Source organism: Amblyomma mixtum, chromosome 1, assembly GCF_055824585.1.
Source record: "Amblyomma mixtum isolate Tamu chromosome 1, ASM5582458v1, whole genome shotgun sequence".
NCBI lineage: Eukaryota > Metazoa > Arthropoda > Arachnida > Ixodida > Ixodidae > Amblyomma > Amblyomma mixtum.
Genome location: NC_143012.1, coordinates 24,947,362 through 24,967,871, shown reverse-complemented (window position 1 = coordinate 24,967,871; position 20,510 = coordinate 24,947,362). Strand labels below are relative to the sequence as shown.

General features: G+C 45.1%; 1 protein-coding gene across 2 annotated transcripts in view; it reads left to right on the top strand.

The window, feature by feature from the left end:
* Positions 1-16,362, top strand: part of LOC149365773 (uncharacterized) — a 60,762-nt gene extending 44,400 nt beyond the window's left edge. The window contains exons 17-22 of one of the 2 annotated variants that reach the window (XM_089545980.1): positions 10,250-10,291; positions 11,655-11,687; positions 12,162-13,152; positions 13,825-13,960; positions 14,173-14,418; positions 16,141-16,362. In XM_089545980.1, coding sequence (XP_089402106.1) covers positions 10,250-10,291; positions 11,655-11,687; positions 12,162-13,152; positions 13,825-13,960; positions 14,173-14,400 — 1,430 coding nt within the window. In that variant the 3' untranslated portion in view covers positions 14,401-14,418; positions 16,141-16,362. The remainder of the gene's footprint in view (positions 1-10,249; positions 10,292-11,654; positions 11,688-12,161; positions 13,153-13,824; positions 13,961-14,172; positions 14,419-16,140) is intronic. The other variant, XM_089545988.1, reaches the window with a different exon arrangement.
* The last annotated feature ends 4,148 nt before the right edge of the window (positions 16,363-20,510 follow it).

Here is a 20,510-nt window from a genome sequence, read left to right as displayed (position 1 = left end):
CTCGGCCCTCACTATGTGCAGTTGAATTGAAAAGAACTAAACATTTTCTGCATGCACTGTGGAGGTGCACCAGTGCTGCTGTATTCTAGTGACATGAATGAATTATGCACAAACCCCCTTCCAGTGGTGTTGATCACCGCACTTTCTTCACTGAGAGACGAGAGAGCAGCATTGGTTGTGTGTCTTCTGCTGTTGAAGTCTCACTTCAGTAACAAATTCATTGCTCTTGACAGATTCAGTTGAGCATAGGGCTGCTAAATAAGCACGTGTAGTCCTGTTTGCATTGATGGGCTTATGATCAAATACTAGTTGCTTTCACCATAAAGTGATGAATAAGCTGGGGCCATGTTTACGAACTTCCGACGTCTGTTGTCATCAAGACTGTAAAAACAGTTTTCTTTGTGTTAGGAGGGACCAAGCAATCTTGATCACATGCAGATGCTATTTTTTCTCCTATCATTCCAACGCATTTAAGAAAAAAAAGGGAGGGGAGAGGAAGGGCATATGCGGGCTTGAAATGAAGTGTTCGCTCTATGTTCAGCTGTGATTATTTTTGAAATGAACAAAAAATGTAATGCGAATACTGATGCCCTATGTTTTTATAGATATGCTCATAATGAGAGTGCCGGCAAGTCACAAATCATAATGGACTTGACGTATGTGATGCCAAATTTCTGATGCATTGTTCAGTGGCATGCACGTTTGCAATGTGCTCACATGTGCTGTCACGTGCTGGTTTGGCGATGTTGTGACTGTTGCCACCTTCCTACCTTCCTCAAGTCTGGCACTATGCCTCACACGCATCCTTACAAAAATGGTTCCGCCTGCCTGTCATGCAGACATGTCAATGTACTTGCCTGACGTACAAAAACCAAGAGAGAGGTCGATGGCTCTAGCCTCATGGCGTTGATCAAATTTCGAAGGCATGGGACGTTTTCACTTCCATCCCAGTCCGTGTTTGTGCGTCCACTGGATTTTGGTTGGCTGTGAGAGACAACCCAGTGTTCTGGTACATCCTATGACTGTGACTGCCATGCGAGTATGTCGTCGCAACCTTGTGACCTTGAAGGTTGTAGAATACTTGAGCCCATGTTGACCTTCCCACTAGTGTACCCTGGCGTTATGCTTATGCTCTGGTGCGTTGTTGACATAGCTTGGAGTCTTTGGCATTGTCGCGTCTGTGCTCCCCTATTTAGTGCTTGCACAACAACTAAGAAGTGCAGTTGTTCAGTGGTGGAAGCAGGCACCAATACAAACACCAACTCACGAGTACTTGTCAACAGAATTGGTCCACAACTGTGATGTGAATACTGCGTAAATACTGCCCATGACACCAGTGGCATCACTTTAGAATTTGTGACGTGTTAATGAGGGCAGAGGAGAGTGATTTTATAGGTGTGACTTGTTAGTGGCAGGTATTATCTTTAGTTGTCGTATAACTACGAGACTATTACCAAGGGAATAAAATGCGTGTAGTGACTGGCAGTTCTGATAATGGAAACAAAGCATAATTTGCTGCTGTTTTATTCCAAAAGGGTCTGTGTGAAGAAATTCTTACTGTGAATGGAGGAGTAATGAAAAAGTGTGTTAAATGGTCCGGTTCTGCTGCTATATGCCATCTTCCTAAGCTGATCTTCACTTGTTGCATTGATTTTTAATGGTGGGGACATTCAAAACATGGAGCAATATCTGCATCTGTAGATGCAATCTGATACAGTACACTGCCATTGCTTGTAAAAGTACATGCCAGGCAGGTTCACATGGCAGTTTTGTGATCACTAACAAAGTCTTCTCTGTGCTGCACATTCAAATGATTCTGGAAATTTTATGATGGTGGCAACGGCAGCGAGGCAGTGACACGTAGCTCATAGTACATCAGTTTAGCGCTCAATTTTCTCATGCACTCTTGCATTCTGATAGCGCAACATTGTCCATGCACTTGGCAGGCATTACGTATTGAATCAAAGTGAACTGTAGTTGTTGCAGCACTGGACTGACATGCATGCTGTGCCCTTTTGCCACAATTCGTGCGGCTGCATCAAACTTTTGAGAATGTGCCCTGCCATTAGTAGGGCAGGCTTTTACAGACTGCATTTATTGAAAGCCACTGATGATCAAAACACCTTGTAGTTTACATTCTTCGATAGCTTGGGGCAGTTGCTTGGTTTTTCCCGCACTGCCAAGCTTGGGCCATGTGCAGAGTTATGAAATGTCGACTGTATGGACATCACAAATGGTTTGCAACTGAGCCATCTGAAATGACAGGTTTCGTTGACATTTGCACTTTTAAAAAGCCTTGGCAGCTGCTAAGTGTGTCAAGCATTGTAAGCAAGCTGTAGATGCAATACCTGAGGTTAGACAAAGTCGTGTCTAGTTGAGCTTGTGTGTGCTATTGGAGGGAGTGTACTGGCTTGTTTTGGAGTTTGTGATTGACATGTTGCTTGTTGATTGCTTATGTGACATTTTGTCTGTGACATGTGTCTTCTGGTACGTCTGCTGGTTTTTGACGATGGCATCAAAAGTACTTGTTGTGTAAACAGCCCTTCTCCTGTGTTCCTAAACTTTTTGTGCTTGCTTGTGTTGCACCTTGTTTCATCCTGCTGGCAATTTTGTCATTGTGAGATTGTTTCTTTTATACATGGTGCTTTTTTGCTTGCTTTCCCCCTTGAATACGTTACACATTGTAAGTGGTTTTAAAAAATTTGCGGTCACTTTCTTAGCTTTTCCCATATGAAAAACTTCGCATTTTCTTGCTTTCGATGCTGTGACCGCTGGCCTTGTTTCGTATGGCTAGAAGGTATTGATATTTTTGCTTGGGCATGTGTTGAAGAAGTCGTTCATCACTGACTTGCACTTTCGATACGTAGTGCGAAAGTGCCACCGGCTGTTGTGTGCACTATTCATAAAAATGGTGTTTGTTCAGTGCACTACTCATACAAACGGTGTTTGTTCAACATTCCATTTTTGAGGCAGCGGTTCTTAACTGGCATTTTACCCTTCATGGCAACCCATCCTCATTTTATGCCCTGACCTTCAATGAAAGGACTTCGCCATGCATTTCGCAATAGGCCCTTACAACGTCCTTTCGTGCTGTTGCCGTTGTTAGACATGTGATGTTTTTTTTACCAAGATTGGGTGGACTGTCAGTTCTAGATCGTCGTGTCTATAGTTGTTTTTCCCCTCTCCGTCCCATTTGACGACGAACCAAGAGTCAAGTTCTTCCAGTTATCCATTTGTGTACATAGGAGACTACTTTTTAACATCTGTTCTTTGCCTTTTGTTGGGTGTTGGCGATTGGAGGGTTGGTCGTCTGTGGCGACTACCAAGGCAGCATTTTGTGGAAGCTGCTGGGCACCTCTCGCCAGCAGTTGGTGACGTTCGAATCATGTGCTAATTTGTGCCAGTGCGTAGCCATTTTTTGAGAATTGTTGGTCGGCACGTCGTTATTGAGGTGGCAGTCTTTGCTCTGTCTAAGCCACGGTTGTGTTTCTCCAGTCTACTTTGACTATTGTCACGGAGAAATTCTTGAAGAGGTGTTCGTAGCTTAAACCAGTCCGTGTTTGAGATAGCACTGTACTACTGGTCCATTCCTTCCCTGCAACGTTGTTCACTCCCATGTGCTGAAGCCACGTTGTCTTGCTTCACCCCCGAACACTTGGAGATGCACCTTGTCCGATTGTGAGGAAGTGCGTTTGCACACGTTGGCACACCTGTCAGCACTGAGTGTCAAGCAACCTGTGTGACAAAAGTGCCTTAGAGCTCGGTTTTGGAGGAATGCGTCAGCCTTTTGGGCTGAATTCAAGGCTTTGTGATCTTTGCAGATGAAACTGAAGAGAGTTCACGTTGCGGTTGTTGTCGAAAAGACATTTAACGAACAGCTCGTGTTTGGCACGCTTATCCAAGTGTTAACAGCACTTTAATGTTAATGTTAACAGAGACATGTTAGCGAGAAGAGATAGATATATACTTACTATATACAGAGGTTACAGAACCAGACGCGTATCCCAGAATGCCAGTCTGCCCCACATTTGTTGTGTTGTGTGTCCTACGAAGTTTTTTTTTTGTAACATTTACATACTACCTACCTCTTAATTTCTTTTTGTCTGTTTGTGTGCAGAGATCAAAATGAATTAGCTGAGTATCGATTTGGCATGGGACTCGCCCAGGTGTCACATTCCAGCTGTTGTGTGTTTTGACGACACTTGGCGTTCTATATTTCTATATGTGGACCCCTGTCCCGTTTCTTTCTGGGCGTTGCACTTTTTATTGAGTCCTGTACAAGCTAAAAAGCTGAGTGACGTGCATCAATAAAGTCTTCCCCACCTTACCATTAACAAAACCGCGGTTGCCTTGTCTCTGTTCCCATGTGCCACCCGTATGTGCCGCATATGGGAGGCTGCTTGTTCAGGAGCCATCATTAGCACTGATGCGTCGTTCTAAAGTCGTGCAACCTTCAGAGCATTCTTTTTTTTTTGGAGTAGTGGCAGAAAATGTGCAATTAATGATGATTGCTCGTTGGCACCCTAAGCTCAGTTAGCACTCTAAGCTCAGTTAGTCTTAGCAATATATATAGTAAACTTCCTGTAAAGGGATACTGAAGGCAATTTGAGGTTGGCCTGTATTGGTAGACTATCGCATTGTAATGAAAAAGATGATACTTTCATTTAAAATGTGGCTTTTCTTAGCTAGAGAAGGCCATAAGATGTAGTGCATATAATATCACCATCACTAGGCAATTTTGTAAGGAAAGTTCGGTATGCCAACAGCTTTTTTTGTACTGATCTTGGAGGCTTGGCTACACTGCTATTCATTTCAAAACAGCGATCATGGAGTCCTTTTCTGTGTAAACATCACTAGTTTGGAACGAATGGCAGGGAAATTTTAAAGACAATTTTTTTCGGCAATAACTCTTTCGCTGCCGGAAAAACATCAACACACCCAAAAAAATAAGTATTACAGAATCTGAATGGACTAGTCCTCAATATCCCTTTAAAATGACTTGACTCGACATTGTAAATCTGTTCAGCTTTCCAGTAGTTTGGTTCAGCAGAAGTGCATGAAAAATCAGTTCGTGGATGGAGATTGTATAACCACTCTTGGTAAACCTGCTTATAAGCATGGATGTGATGAACTTTTAAACAGAATGCTGTTTGAGTATTTTTGAGCAAAGAATGCTTTCAGAAGGAAAGTTGAACAACATTCTCCGAATCATTTTGATTATCGGAGAATAGCTCAGTGCAGTTAACTACAAATGGAGCCTACTATACATGTGCCTCAAATTGAAACCAGTGCCATTTCTAGGAGCGAGCATCGAGAGTTAGCCAGAAGAATTTCGCCCCTGAATGCAGGTGATGAGTTCCAACCTAAAGTATAAAGACCCTTCAAAGTTAAAATATCACTCAGCATTATCAGTGCTACGGCACTTTTTACTGAACAGTGCTCTAAGTGTTGCTGCTTGTGCCTTGCTTTTTGATGTGCAAGCGTGTGTGTCCTCTGCAAGCAATGTGAAATGTCACCAACATCCTGGTAAGCCAAAATGGAATGACTTTGAAGCATCTGTAGCGGATATGTTTCGATTTGACGGTAAGGTGTGAACAACAACCACATTGTTTCTTGTGTTCTCTTTGAATTTTCTTGCTGAATGTTTGCATCTTGGCCTCACTAACGTCTAACATGCTATGTCGCCTGCACGTTATGTGACATTTTGTTGTTTTACTGATATTTTTAGCATGTGCAAGTTGTTCAAGAGAGGCAAAAAGACAAGCTTCAGGAAGCTTGGGCAATGTTTGCTGCTGCTTGACTGTCTAGTTTAAGCTGAGGCCACATGTTAAGTTATCAGATAACTTCAGTCCCAGTCAAAACGTACGACAGAATCGGTCCAAGTTATGGCAAAAAGTTTTCTCATCCTGTTGTAACGGCAGATTTTTCTATAGTATTGAGAAGTTGCCTGTTTTCCAACAAAATTGGTTCTGTCGTTACTACAGAGTACTGCGCACAACTACCGTATTTTCCGGTATATAAGACGCGGCTTTTTTTCAAAAATCTTGCTGATGCGTCCTATACAAGGGTGCGTCTTATATGCGAATTTTTCGTTTTTTTTCCGAGTTCAGAGATTACTCGGGTTCATGCTCAAGCTTTTTTCACCGAAAAATTATCACTACCAGTAACGCGGTTGTAACACGGTTAATGCTTCAATACCGGAACCGCCGTGCGCAACTTTTTTTAGGTGAACTTCATCATGAAACGGCAGGGATGACGTCTTCGGGAGCACAAACGTGCGGCCGTTTCGGAGGCCCCAAGCAAAAGTAATGACAAATGCCAAAAGATGGCGACAATCGCGCTTCTCGCCATTGTCAAGACAAGCCAAGACAAGATGTACTCATGGGGAGCTTATTCGTTTTTTCTTTCTTTTTTGCTAAAACGTGGGCGGGTATGGCGTGAATGTTGCCTTCTTCAATCACTTAGCGTTGCTTAAGAATTTCTCACAGGTACGGTGCATATCGCGATGGTCGCGCAAGCGGGTTTATTAAGCCTCACTAGCCTAACTGGGTAAACTGGGGTGCGTCTTATACACTGTTGCGTCTTATATACGAACTTTTTCAATGACAGCTTGCATATATGGCGGGTGCGTCTTATACACCAGAAAATACGGTATAGAAAATTCCTATTATTACTACAAAACATCTGTTCTGACAACAGAAAATTTTCTGTTGCTATTTTTACACGGGTTGTATTATAAGACATGTTCGCCAAAGCAGCATGATTCTGAACAGAAACTTGCATCCTACTTATTTGATAGCACTCCGTGTGTCATCAGCCGCAGTTATTGTGCTGCTGTGCATGTTAATATCACTAACACTTGCAGACTTTCCTTCATGTATGTTTTGTGACTGATGTTTGTGTGCTTGCTATTTTTTTACTTTCCCTGCATGCTTGCTATATCCTTTGGCCGTCTGCTTACACGTGCATGGCTGTGATAATAGTCTCAACGGCTGCTGGTGAACTAAACTGGCTGCATGAATGTGGGTCCACTTTCTTTTCAACTTGTGTTTTCTTGAGAATTCAAGAATGTGTATTACTGTCAACACTTAACGTTGGAATGTCGGTGACTATGCGTAAAATTCTTTGCAAAGTGCCATATGTTCTGTGCAGATTTTTAAGCTTGCAATGATGCGTACATAACTGTATGCGACTTCAGGAACAACGCTTGTAAACTGCATGTGGAGAAGCATGGTGCTCATTGGGTCTTGATATCGTTAAAGGGGAAGTTGCGTAAAGTTAGAACACTCAGAACTAGTCAGTATGAGGTTAGAGTGAAAAAGCCTTACGCCTAAATGCTAAGAAGCCATGGTAGAACAATGAAATCTTTACAGCATCAGCTGATCCAGGGAAGTTGCCCACTGTTCGCATTGTCCGCCTGAAGCCTAGCTTCGCAATGGCTGGAACTGCTGGAGGATGTTGACAGGGTCGTTAAAAGGCAAAAAGTCAATGCCAGGAGCTCTGAATAAACTTTTTCTGCCCGTTAATTGATATATAAATTTTTATTTTATTTGAAATTTGCGGTGCATATGTACGCGTTTGTAATGAGCAAAGTACGCCCGTAAGAGGCCTGGCCGCGTGAATTTTCCAAAGGTGCCGCCGGGAGGCCAATCCGCGTGAACCTGTAAAGCTCTACGCTCATGTGCTGTCGGCGCGTTTGCCTGCCGTCTTTCATTAAACTGTCCCTACACAAAGCTCTATGCAAAGCCTTTACTTACGTGTAACTAAAACCGTTTGCTAACGTGATGGGGTCGTGTTTGGTAGCCGAAATCCTCCGCACTGGTCGAGTGCAATTGGCTTGTCACTCATGCTTATGTTTGAATCCAAACTAGACAAATAGAACTTAGAGAGACGTTGTTCAAAACCGCACTATTGATTCGTGTGCATGAACCACACTTATGGGCTTCTGGTGGCGTACAGGAATCTGGAGAGTGGAGGTGGGTGTAGTACCTTTGCGGCTAATTCCTGGCGCAATAAAATATTTGAGGAGCACTTTGATAACGTTCGTAGCTGATGAAGGTTGCTACCACGACATGGCCATGCGTATAGTTTTTTCTATTTCACTCCCTTCGTCCCCTTCGCAAGCTTATGTGCAATAACCAACCGAGCATAGCCTGGTTAACCTCTCTTCCTTTCGTTTCCCTCCTATATAGTGAATTACCTTCAGAAAGGCCAGTCATTCAGTGCCATGTGTTACCTGAACCTTGCGAAGAGTTGAGGGTCACTGGTGGGAGGGAGTTAACACCCTGGAAAACCCTTGTATTCAAGGGCCACATAGCAGCTGTTCTCTGGAAGCAGTAAACGCCTGTGGCTTTAAACTGCTACCACAACCATCTCATTTTTCTAATCTCATGCTTTAAAGCTCCAACTTGTTTCATGTCATGACGTAAAGCGTGAAAAGAAAGCAGTTTGCAACAGATGACGCAACATATATGTGTAATCTACATGTGTGCGAAGGTTTGTCCCTATAGCGTACAAGCGGATGACATTTAGGCGCAAGGCTTTTCATCTGACCGATTACAGCTGTGTGCTTTCTGGCCCACATTTCCAGGCCCACGAGGATCGCATTTTCGCAGATGACAGTATCTCTCTAAACAGAACCAGATCACATTCTTTCGTCACTGGTGTCCAGTCGAAATTTTTGGTTACGACATGAAAATGAGAAGTGAACGGGGATGTCGACTGGCAAAAACATGGCCGTTATCACAACACTGTGGAGGTTGGAGGAATGTGAGAGAAGAGAAGCGAGAGAAGAGAAGATTAGACATGCGTCACAGAGCAGATTCATGCAGATAAGATACCCCTGTTGCAAGCACCTTGGCGAGACTCGCGCTAATACACTTCCTATAGAAGTGTTCCGTATGGTCGTTCTTGTCCAGTGTCCACATCTGCTTGCGGTAGCACCATTCCTTTTTCAGAAACCACCGCATTCAGCTGGTGACTTCACTGATTATATTCTTCCGAAGATGCTATTTGTTATGTGATGGAAAAAAGGCTAACACCTTAATCGTGATACAGCGCTAATCTTGAGGATATCCTACGCAACAGTCGCTAACACTAGATGAGCATTGGGTTGGGGGAAATTGGGGAATGCAGAGGGAGAGATGTGGACGGTAGAGTTAAGGCATTAAGAGGCATTAGGGTATATTGAGGGTATCTATGAAGCAGACCTTAAAGGAACACAGACACCTAATATTGCTGGCATGTTTTCTATAATGATACGGAGGACACTACTATGCATGAATCACCATGTAGTATTCGCCTGCGACCGCTAAATAATTTGTAACCTAATTTTTCTGTCATGCTGTTCCGGTTTCAGCAGCTGAACGCTGGCTGTGACGTCAAAGAGAGGTCATGGGTCATGTGATGCATGGGAAAGCTACGACATAATCGCTGCTTCATTGTTTTAATTCACTGCAGTGCTAACGCCAGCCTTCCTCAAGAGCCAGAATGACAACGTATGTAGAAGCACTGATCATATTGCAGTTTTTCATGCCTCACGTGACCTATAACGTTTCTTTGAAGTCAAAGCTATCGCTGGACTGTTGAAACCGAAACCGAAACAGCACGAGAAATAAATTTGTAAATTATTTAGTGGTCGTACGAGGATACCGTGTGATAACCCGTGTATAATAATGCCTTACACCTCATTACAAAGAAGAAAACACGCACGCAAAAGATAGGTGTTCATACTTCTTTAACAAGCCAAATTGTGGAGGGAAATTCAAAAACAATAAATTGGTTGAGCACCGATGTTACACATTTCTATTGTAAAAAAGTCTTTATACGGAGAGAAAGCACCCGCAACGGGAAGGCGTGTATTGTAAGATGATCTGTGTACACGCCACGACAGCAATGATTGATGGGACTTAATGAACGCCGTTTGCGTTCTGGCGGCGGATGTGGAAATTTGGGACTTATAAGTTGAAAAACAACATTTAAGGTTGGGCTCTAGCTCATGTATACAGCTTTCCAAAAATCATTCTCCGGGCGTCGCCATATTGCTATCTGAACTGTACGTGTGTCCTCTTGAAGCAAAAATTCGGAAGAAGTGGTAGCACGCCCTCTCTCAACGTGTTTACACCAGTCGAGACTGTTGCAAACAGTCTGAGCTGGCGTTCTGACATCTGCGTGTATCCGATGGAAAGGTCTATAGCGGCCGAACGAAGCAAAGTACGACCGTTGAGCGTGACCTATTTCTCTCTTCCAGAAACCTATCGCGAAAGCGATCCTTACGGGTTCGTGGAAAGGAGTAAGTGCCATTTCGATTCTTATCAAGCCTAAAGGGCCTGCCGATCGACACCAATCAGCATGCCACTATTATAAAAGGCGCCATTTGGCAGTCCTAGCGAGATATATATGATTTGAGGAATGCAGAAACCGTATGAGGCTCATATCTACGCCTTGAAGCAACGTCTATGCAATCTTACTAAATGGGCACCGATTTCATTGTTCCCGCAATTTTAACCTATACTGATGTTTTGTTTTGGCTTGAAGGCTATTACAAACGAATTTGTTTCAGCAATCAATGGGCGTGGAATGCAGACTAGTACGCCACCTAGCGGGGCTGGGAATTAAAGTCGCCTGCGCCAGTGAGCGCATATTAGTAGGCTGAACGACGTATCGTCGAGTGTCAAAAATATTTACTGCGTGTTAGGACACGATCAAATAAAGTAATCTCGCAAGCTATGTTCTCTCCATTGTATAAAGTGACTCTTCACTAAGTTGAGACGACCCTAGAGGGGTAAAAAAAACTAATGCAGTCTGCATTACATACATACTTACATACTCTATGAAAAGGATGGTTGAAAACGAGTTAAAGTAATCTGTCATTACCCCTCAAACTGACCCTGCGGTGAACGGAGACAAGGAAGAGAGTTAACACACAGAGACGCAGCTTCTGTGGAGCAAAATAAATTGTTCAATAATAATTGCAACATCAGTGAAAAACGAGTTTATTTATCGAGGAAAGGATGATGTGGTGATGCATTAACATGAACTTTTGTCTAATGCAAAGTGCAAAAACAAAGGTAATACAAAGTCTCCAAGTGTTTGCGTCCTGCTACCTAATGCGCTAAATTCGGAGAAAGCTATTGGCGGGCTACTGCCTGTCTTTTGCTAATGGCTATGTCCTACGCTAAAACTCTAAAACTTACAGGTTTGGTCTGGTTTGGTTTAGGGGGTTTAACGTCCCAAAGCGACTCAGGCTATGAGAGACGCCGTAGTGGAGGGCTCCAGAAATTTCGACCACCTGGGGTTCTTTAACGTGCACTGACATCGCACAGTACACGGGCCTCTAAAACTTACAGGCCTTCTGCCAACCTGACTTACCGCAACGGGCGCATGGCCACTTACTTGGCGCCAATCACACAGGCGGCGCTGGTCACGTGAAAACACGTGACCAGATGTTGACAGTCTACACCACTGAATCCTCCGTATAACAGCTTTCGCTGCAACAGGGATAAACTAACACAAAATCCTACATAGGACAGTGTACGCAGGATACGCGCAGTTATGCGAACCTGTGTTTCGACAGTAGCATTCAGCGATTCAGCATGTACTACAGATGCGAGCGGTAAAATTTATTTTTCCCTGTACGGCTCACTCTTTTGTAGACATCCCACCTGCTCCGCCGCTACCGCCACCTGGTGAGTTCTCTTGGTCTCCGCTTTGCGATGCGCGTCTCACTGCCGCTGAATGGACTAATTCTTCGACCGGCACTGATTAAATTTTTCTAAATTACCGGTTGTCAAAAACAAGTGCTCTTTCTGTTGAATGGGAGTTGTCAAAAAAGAGCGGAGCAGAATTTTTTTAATTTGTTGGATTCATGCGTCATTCGGTGCATAATTAAATTCTTAGAAGCCATCGATGAAAATCAGACCCATTAAAGACCAAGTTGATTAATGCTTGCTCATCGAGAGCGCACGTAACTCAGTTGCGCCGACAGAGGGCGCTTGACCACTACTTCGCTCATGGAAGCTGTTGGATCTGTCTTAAATCAACTGCTGTGTCCTGGTTGAAAGGAGACTTCGAACAGATCTTGCATGCTTGTGCAACTCAATTAAACGAAAGCCAAGCTCTCCTGTACCCTTCACGATACGTTGCACTTACATGTATCGCAGAACCTCCGATGCGCTCCGACCGCGCTGCAAGTGTTGTCGAAGACGACAGCGCGTACGACGACTACCGACCTAAGTCGGGTCAATCCGACTACGTACGACATTCGAGCAGTGGATACGACTCGGAACCAAGGAGCCGACACAGTGCCACGCCAAGACACTCCGACGAATACGACGTGACTCCCGAGTCGATTCGACGCGAATACTACAGGCAAGGATCCCAGCCTCGAGGAGGAAGGCAAGAACCACTTCGCCGTTCTGGCGAATTTGACGACGAACCGTTGCCGCCACCGCCGAGCCCGTACGACGATGATCCGTTGGACTCCGGAAACCGGATACGACCCGACAATAGTTACTCGACGAGGCGTTCTAGTCAACTCGACGCGGCGTCTCCTGGGCCAGCTAGACCCGGTTACTGCACGCCTCCACCGCCGTTGAGTGACCGCGACCTCGGAGGCCGCGGTGACGAGTACCATTCGGCACGGCACCACCCAGGCCACATGGACGCCGCGCACGTTCCGATCCGATCCGATTCTTACGCTGGCGATCCCGAGCCACGTTCGGCGCGCAGTTCGAGTCAGTTCAGTTCTTCAACCCCGACACCCCCGCCACCACCACAGCAGCTGGCGGCAAGCGCCGACTACTACGTTTCGGGAGACTTGGAGGCACGAGCGAGGCGATACGACGATTCGGAATCGACACGACGCCCGACTAGTCGACACGACATTCCAGTGGCGCCTCTGCCACAAGCGGCCCCGCCCGCGGCTGTCGAAGCGAAGGGTCGTCGCGAGGGCACCAGTAACTCCAGCAGGCCGGCATCACAACGCGAGGACACATTCGATGAAGAACTCAAGCTGCGGGTGTCCCTGGGACCGAAGTCAGGGAAAAAGTGGGGCAAGGCCACGGCTGTTGCCTCGCGCTCCACCTATATCACGCCCGAGTCCACGGCCGAAGAAGTCCAGGCCTGGCTCACTGCGAAAGATTTTAGTGACAGGTGCGATATCTCTGTTTTCAAACTCCCAAGAAACTTGAGGAGCGAAGCAGTGTAAATACGGTCTTGTGCGAGAGCTTTCTCAACTTTCCAATATAGTACGGAATAGTTGTTGTTCTAACGATAACTGTATGAGGAAATTAGATGGCTGTGAAGACTTACTGATAATTCATACTGCAGGAAGAGCGTGCACAAAGGCGAAGATTGGAGGGCCAGATACCACGAGCGGTTGTAGTATCTTATCTTCCGATTTTCACCTTCGTGTGCATTGTTTCCGCTGCGTTGGGAAGCGTCCCCGACAGACACGACGCAACGACTGAAAGCTCCCGAGTCCTTTTGCTGCACTGTAAACCAAAAAACGTGTAACATGGGAATAACAGCACCGTTTACTCCTTGCGACAAACGGTTAGTCCACTAGGAGACTCCCGCTGTAATTAGTCTCTGAGGGAGTAAACGGTGATCTCTGAGGATCTAATAGTGTTGACAACGCAGTCTCACTTAAAGGACAACCTCCTGTGGCATTGTTAGCCCTTTTTGGCTCAGAGTATGGAGAGTCTGAGCCACGAGGGGCATTTGATCCTAAAGGGGACGAGAAGTATGGAACTTACATGCAGCGTACTTTCTTTCCAAGTTGACTACGCATACAGTCTCATCCTTGTCTTTCTCTTACCTCAGGGTGAAGAGTCTCTGCAAGGACCTCACGGGAGAACACATGTTCGCGCTCACCAAGGAGCGCTTGGAGGAGGTTCTGGCTGCCACAGAAGCTGCCCGGCTCATCAGCCACCTGACCGTGCAGAAGAACCTGTGCGGGGTGAGTGGTCTCACTCGAATAGTACCGGTATAGCCGGAACACAAATAGGGCTTGTAGCACATGCAGACGCTTAATTGGCATTTCAGCACTGGCTCAGCTTAGCCCTTACTCAGCTTTCAAACCGTGACAAAATTGTCAACTCCGTGGAAGTAAATAGAGCGGGAGTAAATAGAGTGTAAATACCGAATCATCGGCCTCTCCCGTGCGCGCAGTACAAGCCTGGCGGCAAGGACCAGCTCAGCGAGATCCTCCAGTTGCGACGCAATCGCGTGGAGGCCGGCGTGCCGGCCTTCGAGGAACCGCCCAAGAGTCCCACCACCACCACCGTGGTCATCGTGCAGCCGCAGCAGCCAGCCGCGGCTGCAGCGGCAAGCGGTGACTCAGCGACTGCTGCAGCGGCGGCTCCGACTGCAGCGGCAGTCGCCGCGAGCGCCAATTAGTGACGACGAGTGTCTTGTAAGTATACTACTCGCATTCTCAGATTTCACTTACAGGGCAGCTGCACCACGTCATGTGATTTCTACGCTGTTCAAGGATTTAAATATACGCAGGCTGTACGCGAAACATTTCAAGTTTTTTTTTTCTACGCTAGCATTGGCAGTGGTGACATAATTGGCGATCAAATTTCAGGCTTCTCCTCAGAACACTAGAGGAGTGCGGAGAAGCTTGGAGATGACGTCGTGTACGGGGAGATTTTAAATTTCATTTCCTCCTCTCACAACTACCCGTGCGTCGTCGGGTGGACAACGCTCCGCAGGCGCTGCTTTCGATGGATTTGTTTTTTTGACTTCAAAGAAAGCGTTTCTGAGCTGTCAGTGCTCCGGCACCTTAGATGACGTCATTAAATCAAAGGTTTTACGACATGTTGTCTGGTCGGACAGTAGGTTCTTGTCGAAAGAAGGAACGCCGTCCAAAGTTTGTTAAAAAGTTTGACGTTTCTTTAGGACCAACCTTTGGTCAGCGTTCTTTTTCCTTTCGGGAAGAAATGACGTCATCATGCCTCCCCAACCCGAACCCGGTGCTGTGCGCTGCGGAAAAACCTGAACGCCGCCGTGGTTTTATGCGTCAATTAATACATTACCATTTTTAATGCTAGCACGACTTTACCTGCAAGTTGCACACATTACACACCTTTAAGCTCGTCAAATTGTAAAACCTCTTCAGTTGTCCTTTAATAGCTGTAAAAATTGACTGGAGATTGGTCACTCGGGTGGGGACATGAAATTCAGCGACAGCTGTGGGTAAGGCGGGGGGGGGGGGGGGGGGGGGGGGGTAATTGCCGATACCGGTCGGAGTGTGCGAGTGTTTCTAATGTGTTCGGCCAATCAGTATGGCCGGCATTGTCATGACGTCACGCGTGACATCACTCCATTCTGACGAATCCGCGTAGCGCGTTGCACGTGGTGTGTTACGACGCCAACGAGAATGACGCTGCATAAACGAGAAACGTGGCCCTAAAGGGACGGTGAGTACGAATAGATGTTGAGCCATATCGATAAGGTACCGTGTTCTGATCACAAAGAGACCACTAACAAAAGAAAACGGAGCTTCTAATATCTAGAAAAAAAAAAGAAACGAATTACTGGTGTCGCCATCAGCGGCTGGTTTAGAAAGTAAACTGCATTCGTCGGCACCGATTTTCGGGCGCGGACCTTAGAGGCTATACTACACCGCCATACACTTCAAAAGGGTGGATTGAGTTGTGTTCTGCGTCTCATTAACAGCTTTCGCTCTAATACAGGATTGCGTTTGGGTAATCGGTGGGAATAATAAGAGAGTATAAACACTCATTACTATCCATCCAAGCCTAGCCATGCGGCTACAAAGGAAAGATGTAGAGCTTTCTGAGAAACATCACAGTTTAAGAAATATTCATCCTTGGCCGAGGATCGAACCCAGGACCACCACCTGTCGGGCACAGTTGTTCTATCAACTAAGCTTACTAGGACAGCTATAGGATGGTGATACGATGCCGAATTGGTCAACAACTCTAAGCGAGAACCGTGTTAGTCCATCGAATCCCCCCAATACGGAGTAAAGTCACCCCAACTTACGAGATTCCCCCTCAACTCATTGGACTAATCGGCGGAAATTGGTTTATGCAACATTTAATTGCACTCATGGTTTCGCATGTGAAGCTGCAAAAGATTCTTCCATTTTTTTCTTTTCCAGCAACAAGTTGAAGAGAGCAGGATCATCACTCCGCGCTCGACTCCCTTCCGACATTCCAGCAGACTGTCAAGTTTCTGCCAGCGGCGGCCGGCGCCGGAAGAGACCTCCTTTCCGCGACCGCGTCGCACGAAGAGCGGGTTATGTAAGGCAATACGTGATGTGATCGCCCATGCCGTCCAAAGATGCTGAATATTTTATATAGAGTATTAAAACGAACTTTCGTCCGAATCCACCAGGCATGTTTTTCTGTGAACTGTACACACAAATTGGCGACCCCTTATGTGACACGTCGGGTGCTCTACAAACATAGTTCTGACAACATCCTTAGAATACCCACTCTCTGGACAGAGTTCGTGGCATACGCTACACTTTAAACAAGAATGCGCCTATATGGGAGTAAAAAGGGAGTAAGCTGTCCTACAGCGCCCTCTGTTTCATAAAAATGAGTGTGCTATAAAACAGCTTACTCCCTTTTTACTCCTTTTTGTTTAGGGTGTACACTATAAACAATAATACGCCTATATTGGAGTAAAAGGGAGTAAGCTGTCCTACAGCGCCCTCTGTTTCATAAAAAGGAGTGTGCTATAAAACAGCTTACTCCCTTTTTACTCCTTTTTGTTTAGGGTGTACACTATAAACAATAATACGCCTATATTGGAGTAAAAGGGAGTAAGCTGTCCTACAGCGCCCTCTGTTTCATAAAAAGGAGTGTGCTATAAAACAGCTTACTCCCTTTTTACTCCTTTTTGTTTAGGGTGTACACTATAAACAATAATACGCCTATATTGGAGTAAAAGGGAGTAAGCTGTCCTACAGCGCCCTCTGTTTCATAAAAAGGAGTGTGCTATAAAACAGCTTACTCCCTTTTTACTCCTTTTTGTTTAGGGTGTACACTATAAACAATAATACGCCTATATTGGAGTAAAAGGGAGTAACCTGTCCTACAGCGCCCTCTGTTTCATAAAAAGGAGTGTGCTATAAAACAGCTTACTCCCTTTTTACTCCTTTTTGTTTAGGGTGTACACTATAAACAATAATACGCCTATATTGGAGTAAAAGGGAGTAACCTGTCCTACAGCGCCCTTTGTTTCATAAAAAGGAGTGTGCTATAAAACAGCTTACTCCCTTTTTACTCCTTTTTGTTTAGGGTGTACACTATAAACAATAATACGCCTATATTGGAGTAAAAGGGAGTAAGCTGTCCTACAGCGCCCTCTGTTTCATAAAAAGGAGTGTGCTATAAAACAGCTTACTCCCTTTTTACTCCTTTTTGTTTAGGGTGTACACTATAAACAATAATACGCCTATATTGGAGTAAAAGGGAGTAACCTGTCCTACAGCGCCCTCTGTTTCATAAAAAGGAGTGTGCTATAAAACAGCTTACTCCCTTTTTACTCCTTTTTGTTTAGGGTGTACACTATAAACAATAATACGCCTATATTGGAGTAAAAGGGAGTAACCTGTCCTACAGCGCCCTCTGTTTCATAAAAAGGAGTGTGCTATAAAACAGCTTACTCCCTTTTTACTCCTTTTTGTTTAGGGTGTACACTATAAACAATAATACGCCTATATTGGAGTAAAAGGGAGTAACCTGTCCTACAGCGCCCTCTGTTTCATAAAAAGGAGTGTGCTATAAAACAGCTTACTCCCTTTTTACTCCTTTTTGTTTAGGGTGTACACTATAAACAATAATACGCCTATATTGGAGTAAAAGGGAGTAACCTGTCCTACAGCGCCCTCTGTTTCATAAAAAGGAGTGTGCTATAAAACAGCTTACTCCCTTTTTACTCCTTTTTGTTTAGGGTGTACACTATAAACAATAATACGCCTATATTGGAGTAAAAGGGAGTAACCTGTCCTACAGCGCCCTCTGTTTCATAAAAAGGAGTGTGCTATAAAACAGCTTACTCCCTTTTTACTCCTTTTTGTTTAGGGTGTACACTATAAACAATAATACGCCTATATTGGAGTAAAAGGGAGTAAGCTGTCCTACAGCGCCCTCTGTTTCATAAAAAGGAGTGTGCTATAAAACAGCTTACTCCCTTTTTACTCCTTTTTGTTTAGGGTGTACACTATAAACAATAATACGCCTATATTGGAGTAAAAGGGAGTAAGCTGTCCTACAGCGCCCTCTGTTTCATAAAAAGGAGTGTGCTATAAAACAGCTTACTCCCTTTTTACTCCTTTTTGTTTAGGGTGTACACTATAAACAATAATACGCCTATATTGGAGTAAAAGGGAGTAACCTGTCCTCGAGCACACTGTGCCCTAGAAGACAACTTACTCCCTTGTTACTCCTTTCTGTTACTCCTTTTTTGGTTGGCAGCCGCACTTGATCTCGGCCAGGTGTTTTGAGTGGCCTTTGCCCGCCTTTCCTCCTTAGCCTTAGAGGCACGTGCCGCTTTCTCGGTGCGTTTTTTCTTCTTTCACCTCACACCTTCGTCACGCCATGTGCCAACGGCCCCGCCGCGGTGGCTCAGTGGTTACGGCGCTCGGCTGCTGGCCCAAACGACACAGGTTCGACCCCGGCCGTGGCGGCCGAATTTCTATGGAGGCAAAATTCTAGAGGCCAGTGTACTCTGCGATGTCAGTGAGCGTTAAAGAACCCCAGGTGGTCGAAATTTTCGGAGCCCTCCACTACGGCGTCCCTCATAGCTTGAGTCGCTTTGGGACGTTAAACCCTAACAAACCAATAAACCATGTGGCAACGCCCGAATGTCCCTGTCGCTGACGCCATCCTCGAACCTAACTTCACCTGTGGAAGATACGGCTGGCCGATCCCTCGTTGGAATCCTAGCGCGGCTTGACCCTGCTTGCTCCTGCGAACATGTACGGCTGCCGTGGCCTGTGGAGTACTAGACTGAAAACTCCATTCACCTCATCATCATCATCATCATCATCATCATTTATTAGACCCTTAAAGGCCCCTGGGAGGGGGTATTACAGAAGGGGGGGGGAGTAGTACATTCATCATGACTCACATTGGGGGGGGAAAAAAGAATTAAAAAAAAAGAACAAACAAGAAAACACACACACAACAAAAGCGTAAAGAGAAATAAAGTCACGAAAGGGAAATGAAACCTGCGGTCGATGTTAACCTTTTCGAATTAAAGTTTGTTCACTCTATCACTTCCTGCAAGGTCAGCGCCGCTGGTATTCGGCGCAGGCAATCCGGGACGTATTTGTAGGCGCGTGCGATTCCAATAGCAAACTGGAAAATAAGAGGTTAGCTTCGCCAGACAAATTTATGCATGTTATGTACAAAGGGCAAAACGCATGTCTAGAACACGTTCTGAGCATGTTTCGGGCGTAACACGCGATAGCTAGCGGTAAGGCTTGGTTAAAGATTGTCTGGATGTAAACATGTGCAGTTAAACTCATAGATTTCCATCGTAATTTTTTGCCTTCTTGGTCGCAGCGGCTTTGGGAGCTCCGGAACACACAGTTTGGTTGTTCTAGGCATGTGTTTTGGCCTCTGTACTCTGTTTGCGAAGAGCGTCCCAGTTATGACGACAGTTTAAGTGACAAAGCCATTTTATTGATTAAGTACCTTCCGACAACGTTTTGCTACTCATATCTTATTGGAAACAACACTGTTCGCTTGAAGTGCGCATGAATCAACTGCTTTTAAAATTAGGAGGACGCTTAAGCTTCGCCTTAAGAGTAGACGCGATGCTGCCTTCTCTTACTTGTTTTTCCTCTTTTTATTCCTTTAGTTTCTCAATTCTCGCCGATTACCAATCCACAATCACAGTACCGACCATGGTCGTCGATTACAATCAGAATTTCTGGTCACATTACAGGTTACTATTCACCAATTACTATCTAGGTTACACTGCACGACATACTACGCCGCTACATACTGATAGCATACGCGTCATTTTAGTGGCGTAGCCAAAAATATTTTTCGGGGGTGTTGTACGCCACCGGTAAAAAAAAAAAATGAAAAGAAATAGAGCCTGCGCCCAAATAATATCTTAGTCATTTTTCTGCTTTAACAAAGCCGAAGGGTTAGTTGTTTCGTTCATTGTAATGCCTACATAAAAATATGAGTGCGCGCAGGAGTCCATGGACTTGATTCGTAACGAACATTTATTTTCTCACAAAAAAAAAAAATGCGTGCGAGAAATCGCAGTATTTACAGTATTTTCACACGGTATACAGCAACACTAAAACTTAGGCTCTACAACAAAGTCAGCAACTTCAAACGAATGGCATTTGTCAAAACTTCTACCCTATACATGTGAACCTGTAGCTGGCCGCAGAGGCACTTTAAAAAAAAAAAAAAACACTTTTTATTTCCGTGACAGTCTGCGATCATTTAAGGACAACGCAAAGGATGAAAAAGTAGGCTGACGTGAAAAGGTACAGTCGCGGG